The following is an 18031-nucleotide window of genomic DNA, read 5'->3' as shown; positions in this document are numbered from 1 at the left end:
ATCCTTTCCTGGGACTGCGCCGTGCGTTTCACTCCGAAAGTATCGGATACATTGTATCAAACTCGCTCTCATAACAAGATTCTCACGTCCATTACTCTCACTCAAGATATATTATCTGTCGTCCTGCCGAGATAGTCCGAGGATATTTCGGCTCTTCTCCTAGGAAACCTGGGTGGTTGTCCGGTGGGTAGCCTTCTGGCTCATCCATTCCGGCAGCGTGAAAGCCCGAGGAGAGAGGGGAGTAAACAGGCCGCTGCTGTGGTTCTCGATATTGCCTACATCCAGCGGTACGTCAGTATCTTAAAAATTAGACTAACACCCACAGGCTTACGTTGGTCTCTCCATGTATCTGACTGGAGATGCTCCTCGCGCTGAACTCTCCTGATGGCTTTCAAAGTTGCCTTGGCCAATAGATCTCTGCTGAGGCCTCACAGGGGCGACATTGAGACCATATCTTGCATTTGAACTGAACCCACCAAGATTGGATTGAGAAAAACTTTGAATGAAAGCCTGGTTTGGCCCAACCGAAACAGGACCCGGTTCATACGAGCGAGATGGTTGATAGGATGTAGAAATTCCTGAGAACGACGACGCCACATGGTTTATAGAGTTGTAAAGTTCAGGTTGACGAACACCTCCCGGCACATTGGGACCTGGTACGTCACTACTACTGTGCATGTCTACTGGTCTTTGGTGATGGAGATCATAAGGTGGTCGGCTATGACCAACTCGCCGCATATCAAAATCATCTTCTCTGCGAGGAGGAAATGATCCGCCATCAGTTCTTCCAACATATTTTGGATGCGTTGCAAGACGACCAGATTCTGGAGCATCGTATATGGGAAGTTGTTCTCCAGTAGCTGGGTCTGTATAGAAACTCTGAGTATCCCTTGACATACCTTGGGTAGGCTGCGCCGATGCTCTCAGATTTCGAAAAACGGAACTGGATTCCCATGCACCGGATTGGACAGAAGATCTCGGTTTCAACGTCAAAGCATCAGGATAAGAATTTGAGGGGTAGGCAATATAGTCAAGAGGTGGAATGTGCCTGGAATTACCAGCATCATCTTCCCGAACCAATCGACGACGTTTTGCCTGAGGACTGTCATCATCGATGACAATCACTTGACGGAGAGAACGTGTCGGGGCTCTGTGGTCAACCACTCGAGAGCCATCATTGGCGCCAGGGCCATTTCGCCCATCTTTGCGGGGAGACGAGACATCGCTCGAAGCCGCCTCAATAGAAGGCACAAGGAAGTCTTGAAGGCCATGTTTTAGGGGCAACCGTGTCACAACTTGTGGCGGTTGATCACCGACTATCTGGGGTAGAGAATTCCCTGCAGTCCAATATGGATGCGGTGCAGATTGATATCCAGCAGTGCGGGAACTGCTTGGATATTTAAAGTCCTGGAAGCAATCCGGCTGTTGAGCGTGAGAAAAATTTACCTCACCAAGTGACCCAGGCGGCCAATGCTGCGAGGAGGCAAGATTCTGCTTTGGTCAGTGTTTCCAAGAATTCTCGAATTGTCCATGTATTCACTTACAGTTTGAGAAGCTTCCGCTGTAGGATGATAGGGTAAAGGTGCTGGTTGCGCGGTCATCATTCGTAGTCTTCGAGTGTCAGCGATATCATATGGAGATCTATTGTCGATACGTAGGGCATGTCGTCTGTTCAAGGCATCTTCCCAAGCTGCTTGATATCGTTTGAAGCCGCGCTGTTCCTTCTGCTTGGTATCTTTGGCCCTGGTGCGAGAAGATATTGCGTCTGAGTTAGTTCTCCCGAGACTAAAAGCTGTAGCACAGGTACTCTGATCTCTTGGTGAGCGAAGTGGTACTCTGTATTGATCTTGGGAGCTCAGCGGAGACGATGTTTCTGAAGAGTTAGCTGAAGTAATTTCACCTTCCTCCTCTGAACTGTCGTCGTCTGAGCTGCCGTCATCCTCGGAGTCTGTAATAATGACGACCTCGCGGAGGATCTCGTCCATTTGATCTCGTCCAGTCTCTTCATCTCCACGCCATTTGATGAGAATATCCAAGCAGACCGGCTCAACGGCCTTTCTTGCATTCATCCAGGATGTCTCTCGCAGGAGTTTATCGTATCTAGTGTGAGTATGTCTAATATGAGCCAGAACTGCGAGTTGGACCCGACGAGATAACGGAATGTCGCGCTGGAGTCCAACAGTTGGCTCACCGTGGAACAGGGCGCCCTGGATATTTAGTTAGCCAAGTCTTGAGGTTGAACTCGAGTAGTAACACCTTTTGAAATGATTGTTCGATAATCATAACTCGATCAGGATTGGGTATCCGCGGGAAAAGATCTCGTATAGCCGCATCTGCTTGCTTATTTATATCCTCCTGAAGCTCAGGAATTGGCTCTGCTGTTCCGGGCGGGATATTCGAGTTCGAAATAAGCGTTTCACCAGCGACTGCCTTGGCCTCCTCAACAATTGTCTCACGAAAGTAGTATCCTGTGCGATGGACGTGTTCGGCAATTTTCGAGTTCTCTTCAGCCTGCTTGTGACCCTGGCAAATATATCAGCATAGTCGGTACATTTGGGGGCGACAGATTACCGAGACGATGAATATCATAGCATCTTTATCTCTTGAAAGCTCTTTGCATGCTTTGGTCAACACCGGATCTCCAATGGGCACGAAAGCGAAGCCAGGTGGTGGAGGCTTATTCGTGATCTAAAATGGCGAGTTAGCTGCTATCGGCATCGAATGCGCCATAACCCACCTCAAACTCGAGCTTCTTCTGTTTTCTTTCGGGATTGTCGGCGAACTCAAAATATGACTGATGCTTCGACTTAAGCTTAGGCAGATCCAATTTGGCAACGAGGTGCGACGGTGCCGGAGCTGCCCAGTTCTGTGCCAACGACTTCTTCTCTTTCTTCCGACGCTCCAGCTTTCTAGCACGACGCTCTTCTACATGAATGCGGCTTGGAGGGTTCTTGGAGCTCGCAGCTCGAGCTTTCCCAGCCAGCTTGAGCTTCTTCTTCTTCCCCGGCATTTTCGTTCTTACCATCAAAATATCTGCCTTTTCAAGATTAGTTTGTGTACGAAACAGTACAAATCCTTCAAGACAACCAGCAGAGTATACGTGGTGTAGACTGTCCTTTGGAAAGGGAAATAGATGATGGGAATTTAAGACGTTTCGGGTCCACGGGCGAAGTTGTCAGGCGACGTCAAAGTAAGTTTCCATTAGCGCGGAGCAAGTCACATGATACGAGCTGAAGTTGCGAATGTCAGAGAAGCTGATTCACTAACCGGCTTGATATAACGAGGTTCACATGGGTCTCATAAAGTACCGAAAAATCCCACGGCTTCTATTGAATCATATGGCCAAATTTGGATATACCTCGTTAGCAGACTGGACTTCAACTGGAAACAGCTCGTCTTGTGTTCCATGAGACCATGGACTGAATGAATGAGGGAGGCCTGGTTTGATCTTTGGTATATTGAACTCCGCTCATACACTAGAAATAGACTGCTTGCATTTCGAGCTCCACCGCCTCAGTTCTCCGAAATCCTCTTTAATCTTGCTTCAGTTGCCTACTTACAGACCGGCACATTGATCCTCCCTGCCCTCAAAGACCTGCTGGATGCAAAACGCCGCCAAACACCATGGCAATGCACACTCCGGATGGCCAAACTACTCATCGATAGCATTGATTTTCTTTTTCGTAAATTCAAAAGCAGAAAAAAAAATCGAGTTGACAACGCATGATCGCCCCATGCTAACGCCCAGACCTCTGTACATTCTCTTGTTGAAAAACTGGATTTTCGGTGCCTCTTTGGGTTTCTCTCCTATGGATTGTGTGAGGCAATTTCGTTGGTAGATGCTCTTAGCCGAATCGATAGGGTAGATCATGGCCCAACTTGCAGCTCCGCAAAGTCCGCCCGCGACCACAACGGCAAAAGGATTTGTCGTTGAGTTGTCTTTCCGGTAGGTTGTGAGGAGTTGCTTGCTGCTTTCGTAGGTCATGAAGTAAATTGATGTGCCTAGAGTGTCTCTGACTGTTGCTTATCAGTATGATATTCAGCGGTGATGCCAAGATACTTACGCAAGTGAAGGTTGAAACCTGAATACAGTCCAGCAAATCCACGATGCTTCACAATGTTTTGAGCGGTCTTGAAAGTGCCCTTATTCTGATAGCTGGCTGCCACCTTTCGCCCAGTCGAAGGTTCCGAGACACTGGAGGCATTGCGATCAGCCATAAGGACCGAGACCTGAGCACTGAGTTTGGTCAACTCGAAAGGACCTGAGCCCATGTTAGCTGAGTACAGTCCCTGTTTAAGTGGCCAACCGACAAGCTACCAAAGTTATGAAAGATCCGGCTGTAGCTCCAGCCGCTCCAAAGCATGCAAGGGTGACCAGATTCGGATAGTTTCCTGGGGTGTTGACATATAACAGCGGGTCTACCCCGAAATTCCTCTTGAACCAACCAGCATATGTGTATTTTGATTTTTGGTACATAGAGAAGGAGACCGTTCGGACCACAGTGACGCTAGCCATTGGTGCCGTGACCCCTCGGAAGAAACCGCGATAACTCTCAGTTTTGTAGGTTCGTCGAACGCAATCGGCGAAGCTGTTGTATTTGTAGGTCTGCATACGCGTCTTCACTGAGTCCAATGGAAACTAGATCTGATCAGCTTTTGCTCGTCTTAGTGGCAGATTCAAAAGGGCGCTCTCACAGCTACGAAAGTGGATAGCACACTAGATGTAGACGCGGCCAGTTCCGTACGGTAGCGCTTCATCCAGTGGATCTGCGTGCTCCCCATTTTCGACTGCGAGACCTGCGAACTGCCATCTTGCGGACCAGGCTTCACAGCCATCATTCCCCTAAAGAATCAAGGCGAAGGGGGACAGAGCCTCCTCAGCGCGGTACGGAGCTGATCCAATGGTAGTCCATTAAGGCTGTCGACTGGCTGGAACGAACAGGAGAGGATTGGCTGCCAGTCTGCAGCCAGGTAGATTGAGAATTATTTTGGTTTGTTGACGTTGTTGCGTGTATTGCGGGGCTAGTAAGGTAAGAAGGTCGTGACAGATAAAGGCGGCCGGATAAACATTCAGATGACCATGACACTTACCGGTATTAGTACGGATACCTAGAGCTCGCCACAACAGCACTCTATTAAAGCGGACCCTGTGTTCTCCTTCCCTTTCCAGCAAACGAAACCACGGCTTGTACAATCGGAAATATAAAAGTACTTGAATTTGGTACACCGTTCTATTTACGTTTCACATCGGACTACCGGTATAGTTATTGTGCCAATAGATCTTGTCAACTTTTCATCATCGGGATGTGGATTTCGTGGCAAGATGTCCCGAGCGAGTTCTACTGCCCTTGGCGTACTATTATCAACCAGCAATAAATTGAGAGCATTTCCTTTGATTTGGGAGGCTTAGGATAGTGTCCATACATTGTATTCCGTTTAAGAGTTGGAGTAGGATCGAGTGCTGCGACTCATAACCTCCAATTTGAAGTCCGCCGCGTTCAGGCGCATCCTGACACTGGTCTCAGGATGATGCTCTCACTTCCCGTCTCATGAAACCACTCATTGACGCTCTCCAATTCCGGTGCCTGACCCAATCCAACAGTAGCAGTTCAGAAGCAGCCTAAGGCTACACCTGGAGGAAGAAAGAGAGTGGCTGGAACGAGAAAAGCTCGAAATAATTGAAAGTACTGAGACATGGGGAGGCTAGTAAACGGTAACCAGGTTCTGAGAGAGAGAGCCATAAGGACACGGGGTAAGATTGATGATTGTTGTTTGCTCCATGATAATGATCGAATGAGACAGAAAGCAAGAGCCTGATTGACATCTATCCTCTCTGATGACTGACGGATGTAATACGTAGGAGTCTGAAGAGAACAGAGTTAGCAACAGTTTGCAAGTAGAGTATATCGTAGGGATGAGCCTCATCCGGCGGGCAGCCGGAAGCGCCTTGCCCCAGGAAGAGATGATGCCTGCCGTGTATTACTCAATTTTGGAATATCTGTGAAAGCAAGTCGACTCAGAAATCTGTTTCGACGTTATCGTGGCTCTCATCCAAGGGAGTGCCAGACTGAAAATCAAATTAACCCGGGGAGAGAATTGATGCCACCAGGGCTTTAGCAGTGAGCACGTGACTTTGAGCACCCACCAACAGGAGCGGGGCGGAGATGATGATTTTGTGCCACGCTGCAATACTTAGCGGGCGATGGGCATGGCATCATGACCAGGCATGGCATGACAGGGCGAATCTAATTCGGGATCGGGCATGACCGAGCGAGATATCCCACGTCGACACGTGAAGAAACTATAAAACTCAGCCACAGAAGGCTCAGTGTGGCGCCCCGGAGTGACCTTGGAAGTTGGTTGTCAACCATACTGTAGCTACGGTAGTTCCTTTATGTTCCCGTTCTCGAATATTTGAGCATCAACCAGAGTTGTCCTATTCGATCTATTCTCAGCACTGCTGGTTTTTCTTGAAGGATTAACACTCGCCCGCTTCGAAAAGTCAACACCATGTCTGCACCAACGAGATCAACAGACCCCTCCGTAAGCTGATACTCAAAGCACATTGCTATTCATGCATTGTTCCTTCTTTATCATACATCAAAAGCCCGCTGACACAATTCTCTCTCTTTAGTTGAAGACCGCAACGGGAGCTGGAGCCGAATCTCCTACAACTGTACGACCGCTAGAGATGGACGACGACGATGTTCCAGAGTCAGGAGCTCTGAGCAATGACACACCGGCAGCATGGAGACAGCCCACCGTTGAGGACGCACCTCCAACGAAGCCTCCCCGCCCTCTCGATGCTCAGCAGCAAGCAGAGAATACTTTAAAAGAGGCTTTCCCGAGCATTGATGCAGCTGTTGTCAAAGCTGTTTTGACGGCCAGTGGAGGACGTGTTGAGCCAGCTTTCAATGCTTTGCTTGGTATGCTACGCCGATCTGGGACACCTTGCTACACTTTGGTAAACATCTTGCTGAACTTTTTCCATAGGCATGTCAGACCCCGATGCAGTGAGAGAGCCAACACCTCCCCCACAGCCTCCCCGTCCTTCCGCCCTTCATTCTGGATCTACCCCGCAGTCTCAACTTGAAGCCGACGAAAAATACGCCCGCCAACTTGCTGAACACTATGGAGGTGGTCGCGAGGCTCATAGAGGCACAAGCCGAGGAGGTGCGCCTCGCAGACAGCAAACTGGCCTACGCCCAAATGAGCAGCCCGAGGAGCGCAATTTCCTTGACGATGATTTGCCAATAATCAAGGAAAATTTGAGGAAGGGATTCCTGGAGACGCAGAGCAAGGTAAATAGTTGGATCACAACTCTGAAGAAGAAAATCGATGGCGACGACGAGGATGAGAACCCCCATCAACAAGGTGGCTACATCCCTGGACCTTCCAATGCTCCATACCGCTCGCGGAGAAGCAACGATGGAAGACAGAGTGGAGATTACAATCGCTATGATGCAGACCCTCAGGTGCTTAGTGACGACTTTGCTGGCATGCAGATGAATAGTGATGGTAGTAAGTCATTTTGCAAGGATCTTTCTGTCAATCATCTAACAAACATAGCTCCCGCTCGACGCTCTACTCGCCCTCTTGCTAACCCCGACCTCTTCAAACCTACTCCTCCTGCTCCAAAGTCTGCTGATAGCCGCAAGGTTGCGTTCCAAGGGGGACCACCAGAGGAGGTTGATATCTACAGTGCTTCGCCGCGACCAGGCACCAAGGAGAACACCCCACCCGTCAGCAAGCAAAGCAAGTGGCAACCTCTGTCCACCGTTGACCCAAGCCCCATTGGCGAGAGCGAGAACGACCCATTCAGTCTCGGAGATAGCGAGGATGAGAAGGAGACCAAGGATCGTGTTGGTGGCAAGGAAGTTCGAACGGACGATGCAGAGAGGCTGAAGAAAGCGGCTGCTGAAGCTATGTCTGACAATATTAGCGAGCCAGCACGAAAGCCCGAAGCTGCTGAGGTGACCGGTACTAAGGACAAGGTTGCCAGTGAGAAGTTGGCAGGGAAATCATGAACGTGGGGCTTAGGAGGGAGGGTTGTCGTTTAGCGTTTTAGCCAGGCATTCTTGTTCACGGTCCCACGGAATTTGATGATATCCATGCTTTCTATCTCTCTACCAAAACGTCTTACGTCTTTGGAGTGAATAGTGACTCTTCCTCCCTAGGAAATTCTTGACAATTCGGAATGTGTTTAGACTGTGGATGTCTGTCTGAATTTCAATCAAAGCCCGACACTGAAATTCGGAGGTTTTCTCTTCGCGAATAACAACGACAGACAACACGTATGCGTGGGATGATAGAAGAAGATATACCCTACCCACCGAGATTTGCTGAGCCCCGTTCCACCTTGGTACATTCATTGCACCTAATCTGTACCTACGTTGTACTTTGTGATTCTACTTTCCATGCTGGCTGATACCGATACGGGGACTGGCACTGGTACTGGCACTGACACGGGCACTGGGACTGACTCCAGCCGCGGTCAGCCTCACATCGTACGTACGTACCGGTAGCCTTGCATTAAGCACGTGGCTGATTGATTGGGTTGGGAGCGGCTCAAAGCCAAAGCCAAAGCCAAAGCCAAAGCGACTGGCGAGGGCCATCAAAATCGAGGTGAAGACTTCGCTGGCTGGCTGGCTGCTTATGACTTTTACTGACGATACTGTACTACCGTACCTACTTGCTCTACTAGAAGTATGTTATTACTTTTCGTTCTTCTTTTATCTCTCCTCTCCTCTCCTCTCCTTTGACCTCGAGCTCCCGCCCCCCATCCCCCCTTCCCCCCCTGCATCCCCGAGTCACTCACTCACTCTCACCACTACTCCGTACACGGGCTGCTCAAGACCAAAGCATTTATTAGCTGCCGTCAAATTACACTCACTGCCCACCACACTGTAGAGGTACAGGTACATGTACACGCACAATAAATAGCATAAGCTGGTCTGGTCTGGTCACTCTCGACGCCCATTCCAGATCTTGGATCCACTCAACGACGGTAGAGTGCTCACTCTGTGCCCTTGATTGACCTCGATTTCAAAGGTATCGTACCTGGGCCGTGAACCATTCCAGGTCTCGGTCTCGGTCTGGCCTGTCGGGATCTGAGCGTGCCAATATTTATACTGCATTATGTACGTCCCAGTGCCATCAGTCTCCTGCACTTGCACCACCACCACCACCACCACCACCAGCATCCGTCAATCTTCGCTTGCTGACGTTTCTTTCTGTTCAGGAAGTTTGGAAAGCAGATCCAGAAACGGCAGCTCGAGGTCCCTGAGTACGCGGCCAGCTTCGTCAACTACAAAGCCTTGAAGAAGGTATGGTGTCCCGAACATCTACTGTCCGCCCGAACAGCAGTCAAGAGCATAGACTGCTTGGTTACGGCCACATGAACTCGATTCCGACCCAAGGCATGCTGCATGTGGGCTAATGCTTTGCTATCAGCTCATCAAGAAGCTTTCCGCGACCCCGACGATCCTGGCACTGAATGATGTTCATCGCCCGCCTACCGTTGTCGATTCTCAATCCGCGCTGCAAGCAAATAAGGCAAAATTCTTCTTCCAACTTGTAGGTCAGCAACGGCATAGACTTTCCTATCCCACCCACAAACTCACCATGCTAACGCTTGTACAGGAACGTGAGCTTGAAAAAGTCAATGCATTTTACCTCCAGAAAGAAGCCGAGGTATGTGGTGCTCCATCTATGTCCTTGGAGCGCCGTAGTTAAACCCGATGCAGCTCAAAATTCGGCTGAAAACTCTGCTGGACAAGAAGAAAGTACTTCAATCTCGTAACCAGAATGCATCCAGAAGATCCGCAAAGTTCACTACTCTTGAGGAAGGATTCCAGCAATTTGGAAATGATCTCAACAAGCTCCAACAGTTTGTAGAAATCAACGGGACCGCCTTCTCTAAAATCTTGAAGAAATGGGACAAGACCTCCAAGTCCAAGACAAAAGAGCTCTACCTCTCCCGCGCCGTCGAGGTTCAGCCGTTCTTTAATGCGACTGTCATCAGTGAATTATCAGATCAGGCCACTACTAGCCTACAGGAGCTTGGAGCTTGGTCAGAAGGAGATAATGTTAGCTTTGAAAGAATCTCGGATCACATTGTCAGCAGTCAACATCTTCTAGGTACCGATGAGGGTGATGCCGATACGCTACTACTGGAAACCGTGATATCTGGCAATCTCGAGCCGCTCAAAGACCTTCTCTTGCGATTGAAGACAGCTGCAGATCCAAATGGCTCTCGAGACATCGCCCTCTTGGAACGGATTACTAGAACATTCCTCGCAGCAATCAACGAGGGCCCGCAACAATCCTTGCAGCTACTTCTTGATACCGGACTAGTTGATGTGCAATCTGAAGATGACATCAACGAGCGGAATTGTCTTCATCAAGCAACCATATATGGAAACTCGTTCATTTTGGGTATCGGACTGGACAAAGGTGTGGCCGTAAATCGAACGGATGTATACGGGCGAGTTCCTCTACACTATGCTTGTATGCATGGGCGCTTGGATATGGTAGAACATCTGCTGAATTGTAGGTCACGCTATTTCAACCTTGCTTCTCAAATGCTCATTTTCACCTAGCGGATCTATCAACTATCGACCTCATCGATCACGATAATTTCACTCCTCTTATTCACGCCATTATTCACGGACACCTAGAATGTGCAGAAAGACTGCTGGCAAGATCCGCACGGATCGACCCCATTTCCGACGCCGACCACGTACCGTTGAACTTGGCATGTGAGCACGGCTCCGTAGCTATTGTCGAACTTCTATTGAAGCACGGCGCCAAAATTCTGCCAGACGCTGAAGGTCTGTATCCGCAGCATCTTGTTGCTCGCTCAGGCCAAACTCCGCAGTTACTTCTGTTACTGAAGAGCTACGGCGCAAACTTGGACCAAATCGACAAGCTGTACTCGTGGACCCCACTCTTTCATGCCGCGAGTGAAGGCAACGTACCTTGCATGCAGACTCTATTGCATGTTGGCGTCCAAACCAACATACTGGACGAGAAAGAGCTCTCCGCCATGTATTATGCGGTCTGGGAAGGTCACCTCGAATGCATGAAGCTTCTATCATCAATACCTGTCCATGGTCGCTCTACTCGCCAGACAGCACAGCCAGCCGGGCCGAATATTAGCAGTGCGCCAATAGCAATGTGCCTGGACGTCGATACAATTCCAGAACTTGAGCTTCCACCCCCTATCATTCCTTTAAGACGCTACGGTCACAATTTCCTCGACACGAAGACCTTCATCCAAATCAGTTTCGACGAGAATGGTGATCAGCCAATGATCTTTTTCCACGACAGTAAATACCCCGCAGCTCGGCTTACGATATCTTCGAAACTCTCAGATTTGATACCCAAGAATATTTTGCTCCCGTTCCAGGAAGATACCCGCCTCATTTCCTTCCAGATTGATAACCTAGATTCCTTCGCCATTGATTTTGATGTCTTTCCTACATACGGCGCTAGAGTAATTGCGAAGACTGTTGCTCTGCCAAGTACATTTAGGGCTCTGATGAGTAGCTCTGGGCGCTGTTGTTTGCCCCTCTTCGATCCAAGGCTGAGGGCTATTGGGCAGATCACATTTAATTTTCAGGTGATCAAGCCGTTTCAAGGAAAGCCGTTAGAGATCACGGATTTCGAGACATACTGGAAAGCGACGAGTCAGTTCGATCACAGACCAAGTGCGTTTATCACCGGCTCGAGCTTGTCGGGAGACTATGTGCTCTTGTACGTACAGCACACTTGCGATGGGGTACCAGTCCTGTGGCCAAGGTGGACAATTGACTACATGGACATCGAATTTCCAGTCAGCCGTATGACTTATGCCCAATTTGTGAGCGCAGGATCTCACCACGCAAGCAAAGCTGGGGACTTGTCAGAGCTTCCGCACCAACCACTGGATAGCATTTTCGACGTGCATCGAGTCCTCTCGAGCTCGGCTGTATCTCTACAAGATGCTTTAGCTCTGTTGCCAGCAGGTATGCATGTCAATATACAGGTGCTATACCCGTCAGCAGAAGAAGAGAAATTACTCCGACTAGGGCCCACGGTCAACATCAACACCTTCGGGGACGCCATTCTCGCAGTTGTCTTTGATCATGCGAGGGCACTGAGAGAGCGGACACCAGATGCCATGAGGTCCATCGTCTTCAGTTCCTTTAACCCAACGGTATGCACGGCGCTAAATTGGAAGCAACCGAACTACCCAGTCTTCCTATGCAACGACCTTGGCCGCGAGGGCGAACCAGCACCGTCGACCTCTGTTCTCAGCAGCGGGAGAAGAACAACCTCGATTAAGGAAGCTGTAAGGATAGCCCAGAACAACAACTTCATGGGCTTGATATGCTCCTCTCGTCTTTTGGTAAATTTATTTCCTCTTTCTTAACAGGATACCTTATCCAAGTTCTGACTGGTATTCTAGGATATGGTACCAGCATTGATCGAGGCAATCAAAGCACAAGGACTTGTACTGGTCACAGACAAGTCCGCAGAGCAACAAGCGAATGAGGGTATCAATGATGATTCTTTCCCGACGTTACAGGAGGGTATTGATGGAGTGATGAAGGCGACTGGTGTGCTGCGATTCAATGAGAGTATTGACATGTAGCGTAGCGCGGTTTTCAGGAGAAGCTAGCTCTAAAGAGCTTGGCGAACCTGCAATTGGAAAATACAAAACTCTCACTTGAGGTTTGAGAACGTCTAGACTTCAAAGTAAGTTAGTAAAAAAATCCAGTGCCGTGGACAGAAGTAGCCAGTCCTCGTTTCTGACTCTTTCGACCTTGAATCTTTCCAGCGGTTCTCAAATGACGAAAGAACTTTCACTTACTATTCCTTTTCTCGAGTCTTCCTCGCCTCTGCATGCGCTCCGTTATTTGTATTTATTTCCATCCTTGCTCATTTTCCCACCAATCCTCCACGGACCACTTACTCACTATCAGGCATCCCTTCTCAAGGCGTTGATCTCGCTTCTTACTAAACAGCCATCATCAGAGCTCAAACGCATCAGCCAAACAACGGTCATCTCTCATCTCATGAGAGCAAACACGCTTTCGCCACCGAAAAGAGAGAGGGAAAGTGTAATGCTGGGCTGTACCCTCTCACATTATTCGGGAACGTCACGCGCAGGCAAGAAATCACCGTCTTCGTCATGATCATCATCATCATCATCATCATATCCTCACTCATCCACTTACCCATGGCTATCCCAGGCAAAAGGGGGGGGGACGTAGAAGATGTTTCGACAAGGAGTAGAAAGCTCTCGCTGGTGGGCTGGTACGTCTCTTATTAATTGAGATGAATCCATCTAATTGAGAATTAAGGCACCAACAACCTTCATCCCTCCACCTTCCACCTTCCACCTTCCACCTTCCACCTTCCACCCTCCACCCGCCACCTCGCTTCTATCATGGCCTCCCTGGCATAGAACACAGGTGGTGCACATCTGCATCTACGTGTTTCTGCAGTTGGCGCCATATGGGCCGGGCTTGCAACAATTCGTGTAATCAGCCTGGCTGGCTCCCTTAAGTTCGCACTCGTAGCCGTCTGCGTGGAATGTCCCGTGATTAGTCGAACAGCTCTTTGGGTCATTTGGGGTGGGTGGTGAGGAGAGGGGGGCTCACTCCACAAGGATGCTTGCGGGCAGCATTGGACCGAGAGTTGCAGAGCGCCTGTGCAGGAGCAGTTGATCTCTGCGTAGGCGATGGCGACGAGGCTAGACAGAGAGAATGTTCAGTTGGGGCTATAGTATTTTATGTTTGGCTGGAATGAGATGGGGATGTGTAGAGAGAGAGAGAGAGAGAGAGAGAGAGAGAGAGAGAGAGAGAGCACGTACCCAGCGAGGACGGCGAGTGAGAATTGCATGATGCTGGTTGCTTGGATGAGGTTGTTGGGCTGATTGATGTAGAAGAGAGTGGACTGGATGATGAGTATCTGTCGTCGCAACGGAGCTGTTATTATATATCTTTTAGACGATATCACAAGAATTCATACTTTCCCAAACCAGAAGCTTGCCCGTGCTGCCAAGGGACCGCACTTCCCGGGGCCGAGGATGTTTAGCTAACGGCCAACGTTATAAGTTATTGTGTGATCAAGAATGGCAAGTAATAAAGTTGTACAATAAGACAAGTCCGAGCGTATCGGGCCATATGAGTCCTCACCTGCCTGGTTGTAGGGTGCTGGGCGGAGTTGACCTTCGACATCGACCTCCACCCCCAGATCCAGACCCACAGTCATCAATACCGGGAGTCACCCACATCCATATCCCCAAGCTGCTAAGCCGCTACCGGTATGCTGCTGAGCTGCTAAGCACCTCTCAACTCATACCGGAAATTCGCCAGATCTCCCGGATCCACACCCCCAATGACCCACTTTGCGGCGACCGAAACTCCGTAGACCGCGGCCGGCAGCCACGCAAATCCGGCCCACACCGCCACCCCCTTCCTCTGGACCATGCTACCCAGCCCGAGCAGGATCACACAGAGACCGACATTCAGGTACGGCAAGAATTGTTTTATGGGGCCGTCATTTGCGGCTAGCAGTGCCTCTCTGCGTGCCGCCATGCTTTTCGGCTCGGCGTTGGCTCGGTCGACGAAGGCGAGCCCGGTCTGGCCGGGAGGAGAGGTATGAACCATGTAGGCCGTTGAGAGGAGGGAAGTGATGCTGAGGACGGAGAGGAGCCTTGTCGGGCCGCTGAAGATGGTGGAGAGGTAGGGAGTGCAGCAGAGGAGGGAGATGATGAGGAGGGCTGTGATGTATTGCTGGTTTCGTCTTTGATTCTCTTCCTTCAGGGTCTGAATAAGGGACTCTTGTTCTGTCAGAGCCGTGTCAGTATGTATATGCTCTATAGCTGTATGTCGAGAGAAGGCTGGAAAACGATAGGTGAGGAGGGGCAATGATACCTTCCTCATCCATCACATCTTGAGTCTCATCCTCGGAGTCATTGTCTGTAGGGTACCTGAAAGTTTTCCGCAATCGCGCGGTGGTTTGTTCCATCTTCATCTTCAGGTGGTGTCGGGTGTGTCCGAGTCGATGTTGGACAATCAATCACAGGCCCGGTTTTTGGCTGTCAGCCTCGCCAAAGGAAGCGCCATCCCACCTACACTTTACCGCCGCAAGTTCCGCAAGTTCACCACAAGTTCCTAAATTCCCGTAACAAGATGTTACCACGACTACTGCGCTCGAGGGTGCTTTTCAGAGCTAGGCCCGTCATTCAGAGGAACTTGGTGCCCAAGAGGACATTGATTGCGCCGCCCAAGCCTGGAGATGGCCCCTTACTATCGAGAAGAGCTGATCGGGAACTCCCAGGTACTGTCCCTCGCCCCCCAACACATGAAGATCAATTGACTGATTCCGATTACCGACCTCCCCGAAAACGGCATGAGATGGGTGCGCACTGTTCCCATCTTTCTCGTCATCCTGATCTCGTCCTGTCTCGGCATTTTCAACTACCAAAAGTCCTCGAGCAGCGTCGTCTCCTCAACCATGTACGCCCTGCGCACCTCCCCCAAAGCGCAGGAGGTGCTAGGGGCTGAGATCTACTTCAAGAGTCAGATGCCGTGGATCTGGGGGGAGATGAATATGCTGCATGGGAAGATTGACATCCATTTTGAGGTCAAGGGACAGAAGACTAGCGGGACGATGACCTTTAAGAGTCATAGGCCGACGAGACAGGGCATGTTCGTTACGACGGAGTGGAGTTTGGAGACGAAGGAAGGGGTCAAGATTGATTTGCTGGATGCAGGGGATCCATTCAAGGGCATCGAGCTGAGCGAGGAGGAGCCCAAGGTAGTTGGGAGAGGCTCATATGCCCCGAACCTGTCGGGATGAGATGGAAGACTTGGCCTTTCATACAGTGATTGTAGGATTGGTAGCGTGGGCATTGAGACGGCGTTGAAAGTATCTCTCATATCAATATGCTCGGTGCATGTATTGTACAAGATATCTACTGTACAATGTTCTTGCTTTACGCCGTCACCACCGCATCTCTGCTTTCTCCCGCCACGGGAATCTTTGGCCATGGCTTCTTGATCGCGTCCTGGATCTTGACAATACATCCCTTGGGCCCAGCAACGCAACCATTGAGAACCAACAGTCCGTTGACCGGGTCCACCTTCAGCACCTTCACGTTCTGAATCGTAACCTGATTTCCTCCCATCCGTCCCGGCATCTTCTTTCCCGGCAACACTCTGGAACCGCTTCCCTGCGACGCACCCGAAGAACCCATGGCACGATGCGTCTTCGAGTTACCATGAGAAGCAGGCTGACCTTTAAAGCCCCATCTCTTCATGCCTCCCGCCCATCCCATACCCCTACAATCAGACCTGGTATCCACGAACTGGCCTTCCATGAACCACTCCGGCCCAATCGACTGTCCAACCTTCAAAAGTCCCTCCTTATTCTTGACCCTGAACTCGGACAAGAATCTCTTGGGGCTCACTTCTGCGCCTGCAAAATGTCCCAGCAGAGGCCTCGTAACATTTGTCGGATGCTTCCACCCAGCTCCCATCTGCACAGCGTAGTATCCATGCCTCTCCCTCGTCTTGTGAGACACCACTTGCACTCTGTCGAACTGCAAGACCGTACACGGCGTCCTGACTCCCGTCTCTGCATCATACAGCGCCGTCATCCCCTTCTTCACAGCCAAGGCTCCCGTCCTCAGGGGAAGCGAAGAGTCTTTCCGTGCGAGTGCTGCGGCGGGCGAATGTTCGAGGACCGGCAATCCTGCTGTCTTTTGGTTGAAGCGGTTGGGCTTGCCTCGAGCTGGGGCAGTCGTCCATCCGTATTTGACACCGCGCTTGGCCGTCAGTGGAAGAAATTCGCTAGGGAGGAGGAAGGAGGGTGGCAGTCGTGCCCAGCTTGTAGGCAGCCTGGGTGCCATGATGCGTAGGCTGTTGTTTTGGATGGGAAAGTTAGAGAGAGCTTAATAGGATTTGTGCTAGGACGGCGGCTACTGCGGGGCGGAAGAGGCCAAGTGCGCAGCCAATATCAAAAGGATTTCCTCGCCAAAGATATTGCGTGTGACAGGTATGGAACGGTGATGAATTTGGTGCTCAGCCGCGATGGTCTATTACTTCACTTCCAATGTGGTCTCCCCTTCCGCTGATATCTATGCGGGCAAGGATAAAGTCGAAAGTAAGTCTCCTCAAAAGTTATGGAATTTATTAGGCGTCGTTACGAATAACACCTTGCAGATGAGGATCTCATAAAATATGGCCTTGAGGAGGATGTCTGGTTCCATGCCGACAAGCTGTCAAGTGCCCATATTTACCTCCGAATGAAAGCGGGCGAAAGCTGGGAGGCTATTGACGAGGGAATCCTGACCGATTGTGCTCAATTGACTAAGGCCAATTCCATCGAAGGTGTGTGGTCCTAGAAAGAACAATTGGCACGTGATGCTCATTTTTGGGGGTTGAAAGGGAACAAGAAGGACAATGTGACTATTATCTACACCCCATGGGCAAACCTCAAGAAGGATGGGTCTATGGCTGTCGGTCAAGTTGGTTTCAAGGATCCTCGGAAGGTTTGTTACCTCGAGCACAACAGCGGAAACGGGTGCTGAGCTTGTCAATAGGTGAAAAAGATCTTGGTTCCGCAAAGAGAGAACCCTATCGTCAATCGTCTGAACAAGACAAAGATCGAGAAGTTCCCGGATCTTCAGATGGAGAGGGAAGAAAAGCTGAAGGCTATCAGGAAGAGAGATCAAGCTGCCAGATTAGAAAGGGTAAGTACAGCATCATCTCTGTGTCTATCTGCCCGCGCGCTCATGTTATTGTAGAAGAAAGAAGAGGCTAGAGTGGCCGAGGAGCGGAAGCAGAAAAAGTGGCAGAAGGATCATGCCTATGATGAAATGTTCCAGGAGCAAGACCCTGAAGTGCCGAACAACCAGGATGGTTACGACTCCGACGATTTTATGTAGTCTTGCGAAACGCATCAGATCAAAGCCAGGTGTGATCCCCGAGAAACTTCTTGGCTTCGATAAAGTAGGTAGGTTCTAACGCAAAAA

General features: G+C 50.1%; 8 protein-coding genes across 8 annotated transcripts; 4 read left to right on the top strand and 4 right to left on the bottom strand.

Moving 5' to 3' along the window:
• Positions 1 to 97: 97 nt before the first annotated feature.
• On the bottom strand, positions 98 to 3010 carry L3040_007009 (uncharacterized protein; the record flags this gene model as incomplete). Its single annotated transcript, XM_007296911.1, has 6 exons — positions 98 to 275; positions 332 to 1491; positions 1545 to 2207; positions 2257 to 2523; positions 2572 to 2688; positions 2738 to 3010. The coding sequence occupies 6 exons, from the start codon at positions 3008 to 3010 to the stop codon at positions 98 to 100; spliced, it is 2658 nt and encodes an 885-aa protein (XP_007296973.1).
• A 642-nt stretch (positions 3011 to 3652) lies between these two features.
• L3040_007008 (uncharacterized protein) lies at positions 3653 to 4782 on the bottom strand (the record flags this gene model as incomplete). Its single annotated transcript, XM_066156118.1, has 4 exons — positions 3653 to 4017; positions 4065 to 4262; positions 4312 to 4639; positions 4696 to 4782. 4 exons carry the CDS (start codon positions 4780 to 4782, stop codon positions 3653 to 3655), a joined length of 978 nt encoding a protein of 325 aa, XP_066010931.1.
• Positions 4783 to 6510: 1728 nt separating this feature from the next.
• Positions 6511 to 8027, top strand: L3040_007007 (uncharacterized protein; the record flags this gene model as incomplete). The annotated part of the gene is made up of 4 exons (XM_066156117.1): positions 6511 to 6543; positions 6635 to 6926; positions 6994 to 7521; positions 7570 to 8027. 4 exons carry the CDS (start codon positions 6511 to 6513, stop codon positions 8025 to 8027), a joined length of 1311 nt encoding a protein of 436 aa, XP_066010930.1.
• A 1111-nt stretch (positions 8028 to 9138) lies between these two features.
• On the top strand, positions 9139 to 12637 carry L3040_007006 (uncharacterized protein; the record flags this gene model as incomplete). Its single annotated transcript, XM_066156116.1, has 7 exons — positions 9139 to 9150; positions 9246 to 9326; positions 9454 to 9576; positions 9643 to 9693; positions 9747 to 10551; positions 10602 to 12391; positions 12452 to 12637. The coding sequence occupies 7 exons, from the start codon at positions 9139 to 9141 to the stop codon at positions 12635 to 12637; spliced, it is 3048 nt and encodes a 1015-aa protein (XP_066010929.1).
• Positions 12638 to 13477: 840 nt separating this feature from the next.
• On the bottom strand, positions 13478 to 15027 carry L3040_007005 (uncharacterized protein; the record flags this gene model as incomplete). The annotated part of the gene is made up of 6 exons (XM_007296907.2): positions 13478 to 13572; positions 13650 to 13741; positions 13862 to 13959; positions 14020 to 14035; positions 14353 to 14839; positions 14928 to 15027. 6 exons carry the CDS (start codon positions 15025 to 15027, stop codon positions 13478 to 13480), a joined length of 888 nt encoding a protein of 295 aa, XP_007296969.2.
• Positions 15028 to 15185: 158 nt separating this feature from the next.
• Positions 15186 to 15855, top strand: L3040_007004 (uncharacterized protein; the record flags this gene model as incomplete). The annotated part of the gene is made up of 2 exons (XM_066156115.1): positions 15186 to 15512; positions 15574 to 15855. 2 exons carry the CDS (start codon positions 15186 to 15188, stop codon positions 15853 to 15855), a joined length of 609 nt encoding a protein of 202 aa, XP_066010928.1.
• A 136-nt stretch (positions 15856 to 15991) lies between these two features.
• L3040_007003 (mitochondrial 54S ribosomal protein uL3m) lies at positions 15992 to 16906 on the bottom strand (the record flags this gene model as incomplete). The annotated part of the gene is made up of 1 exon (XM_007296905.1): positions 15992 to 16906. The coding sequence occupies one exon, from the start codon at positions 16904 to 16906 to the stop codon at positions 15992 to 15994; it is 915 nt and encodes a 304-aa protein (XP_007296967.1).
• Positions 16907 to 17087: 181 nt separating this feature from the next.
• L3040_007002 (uncharacterized protein) lies at positions 17088 to 17944 on the top strand (the record flags this gene model as incomplete). Its single annotated transcript, XM_007296904.1, has 5 exons — positions 17088 to 17160; positions 17220 to 17387; positions 17445 to 17548; positions 17600 to 17749; positions 17804 to 17944. The coding sequence occupies 5 exons, from the start codon at positions 17088 to 17090 to the stop codon at positions 17942 to 17944; spliced, it is 636 nt and encodes a 211-aa protein (XP_007296966.1).
• Positions 17945 to 18031: the final 87 nt, after the last annotated feature.

This window comes from Drepanopeziza brunnea (assembly GCF_022702325.1).
Source record: "Drepanopeziza brunnea f. sp. 'multigermtubi' strain 214-2 chromosome Unknown ctg12, whole genome shotgun sequence".
Lineage (NCBI taxonomy): Eukaryota > Fungi > Ascomycota > Leotiomycetes > Helotiales > Drepanopezizaceae > Drepanopeziza > Drepanopeziza brunnea.
Note: the sequence above shows the minus strand (reverse complement) of the source record. Positions and strands in the feature narration are given on the sequence as shown.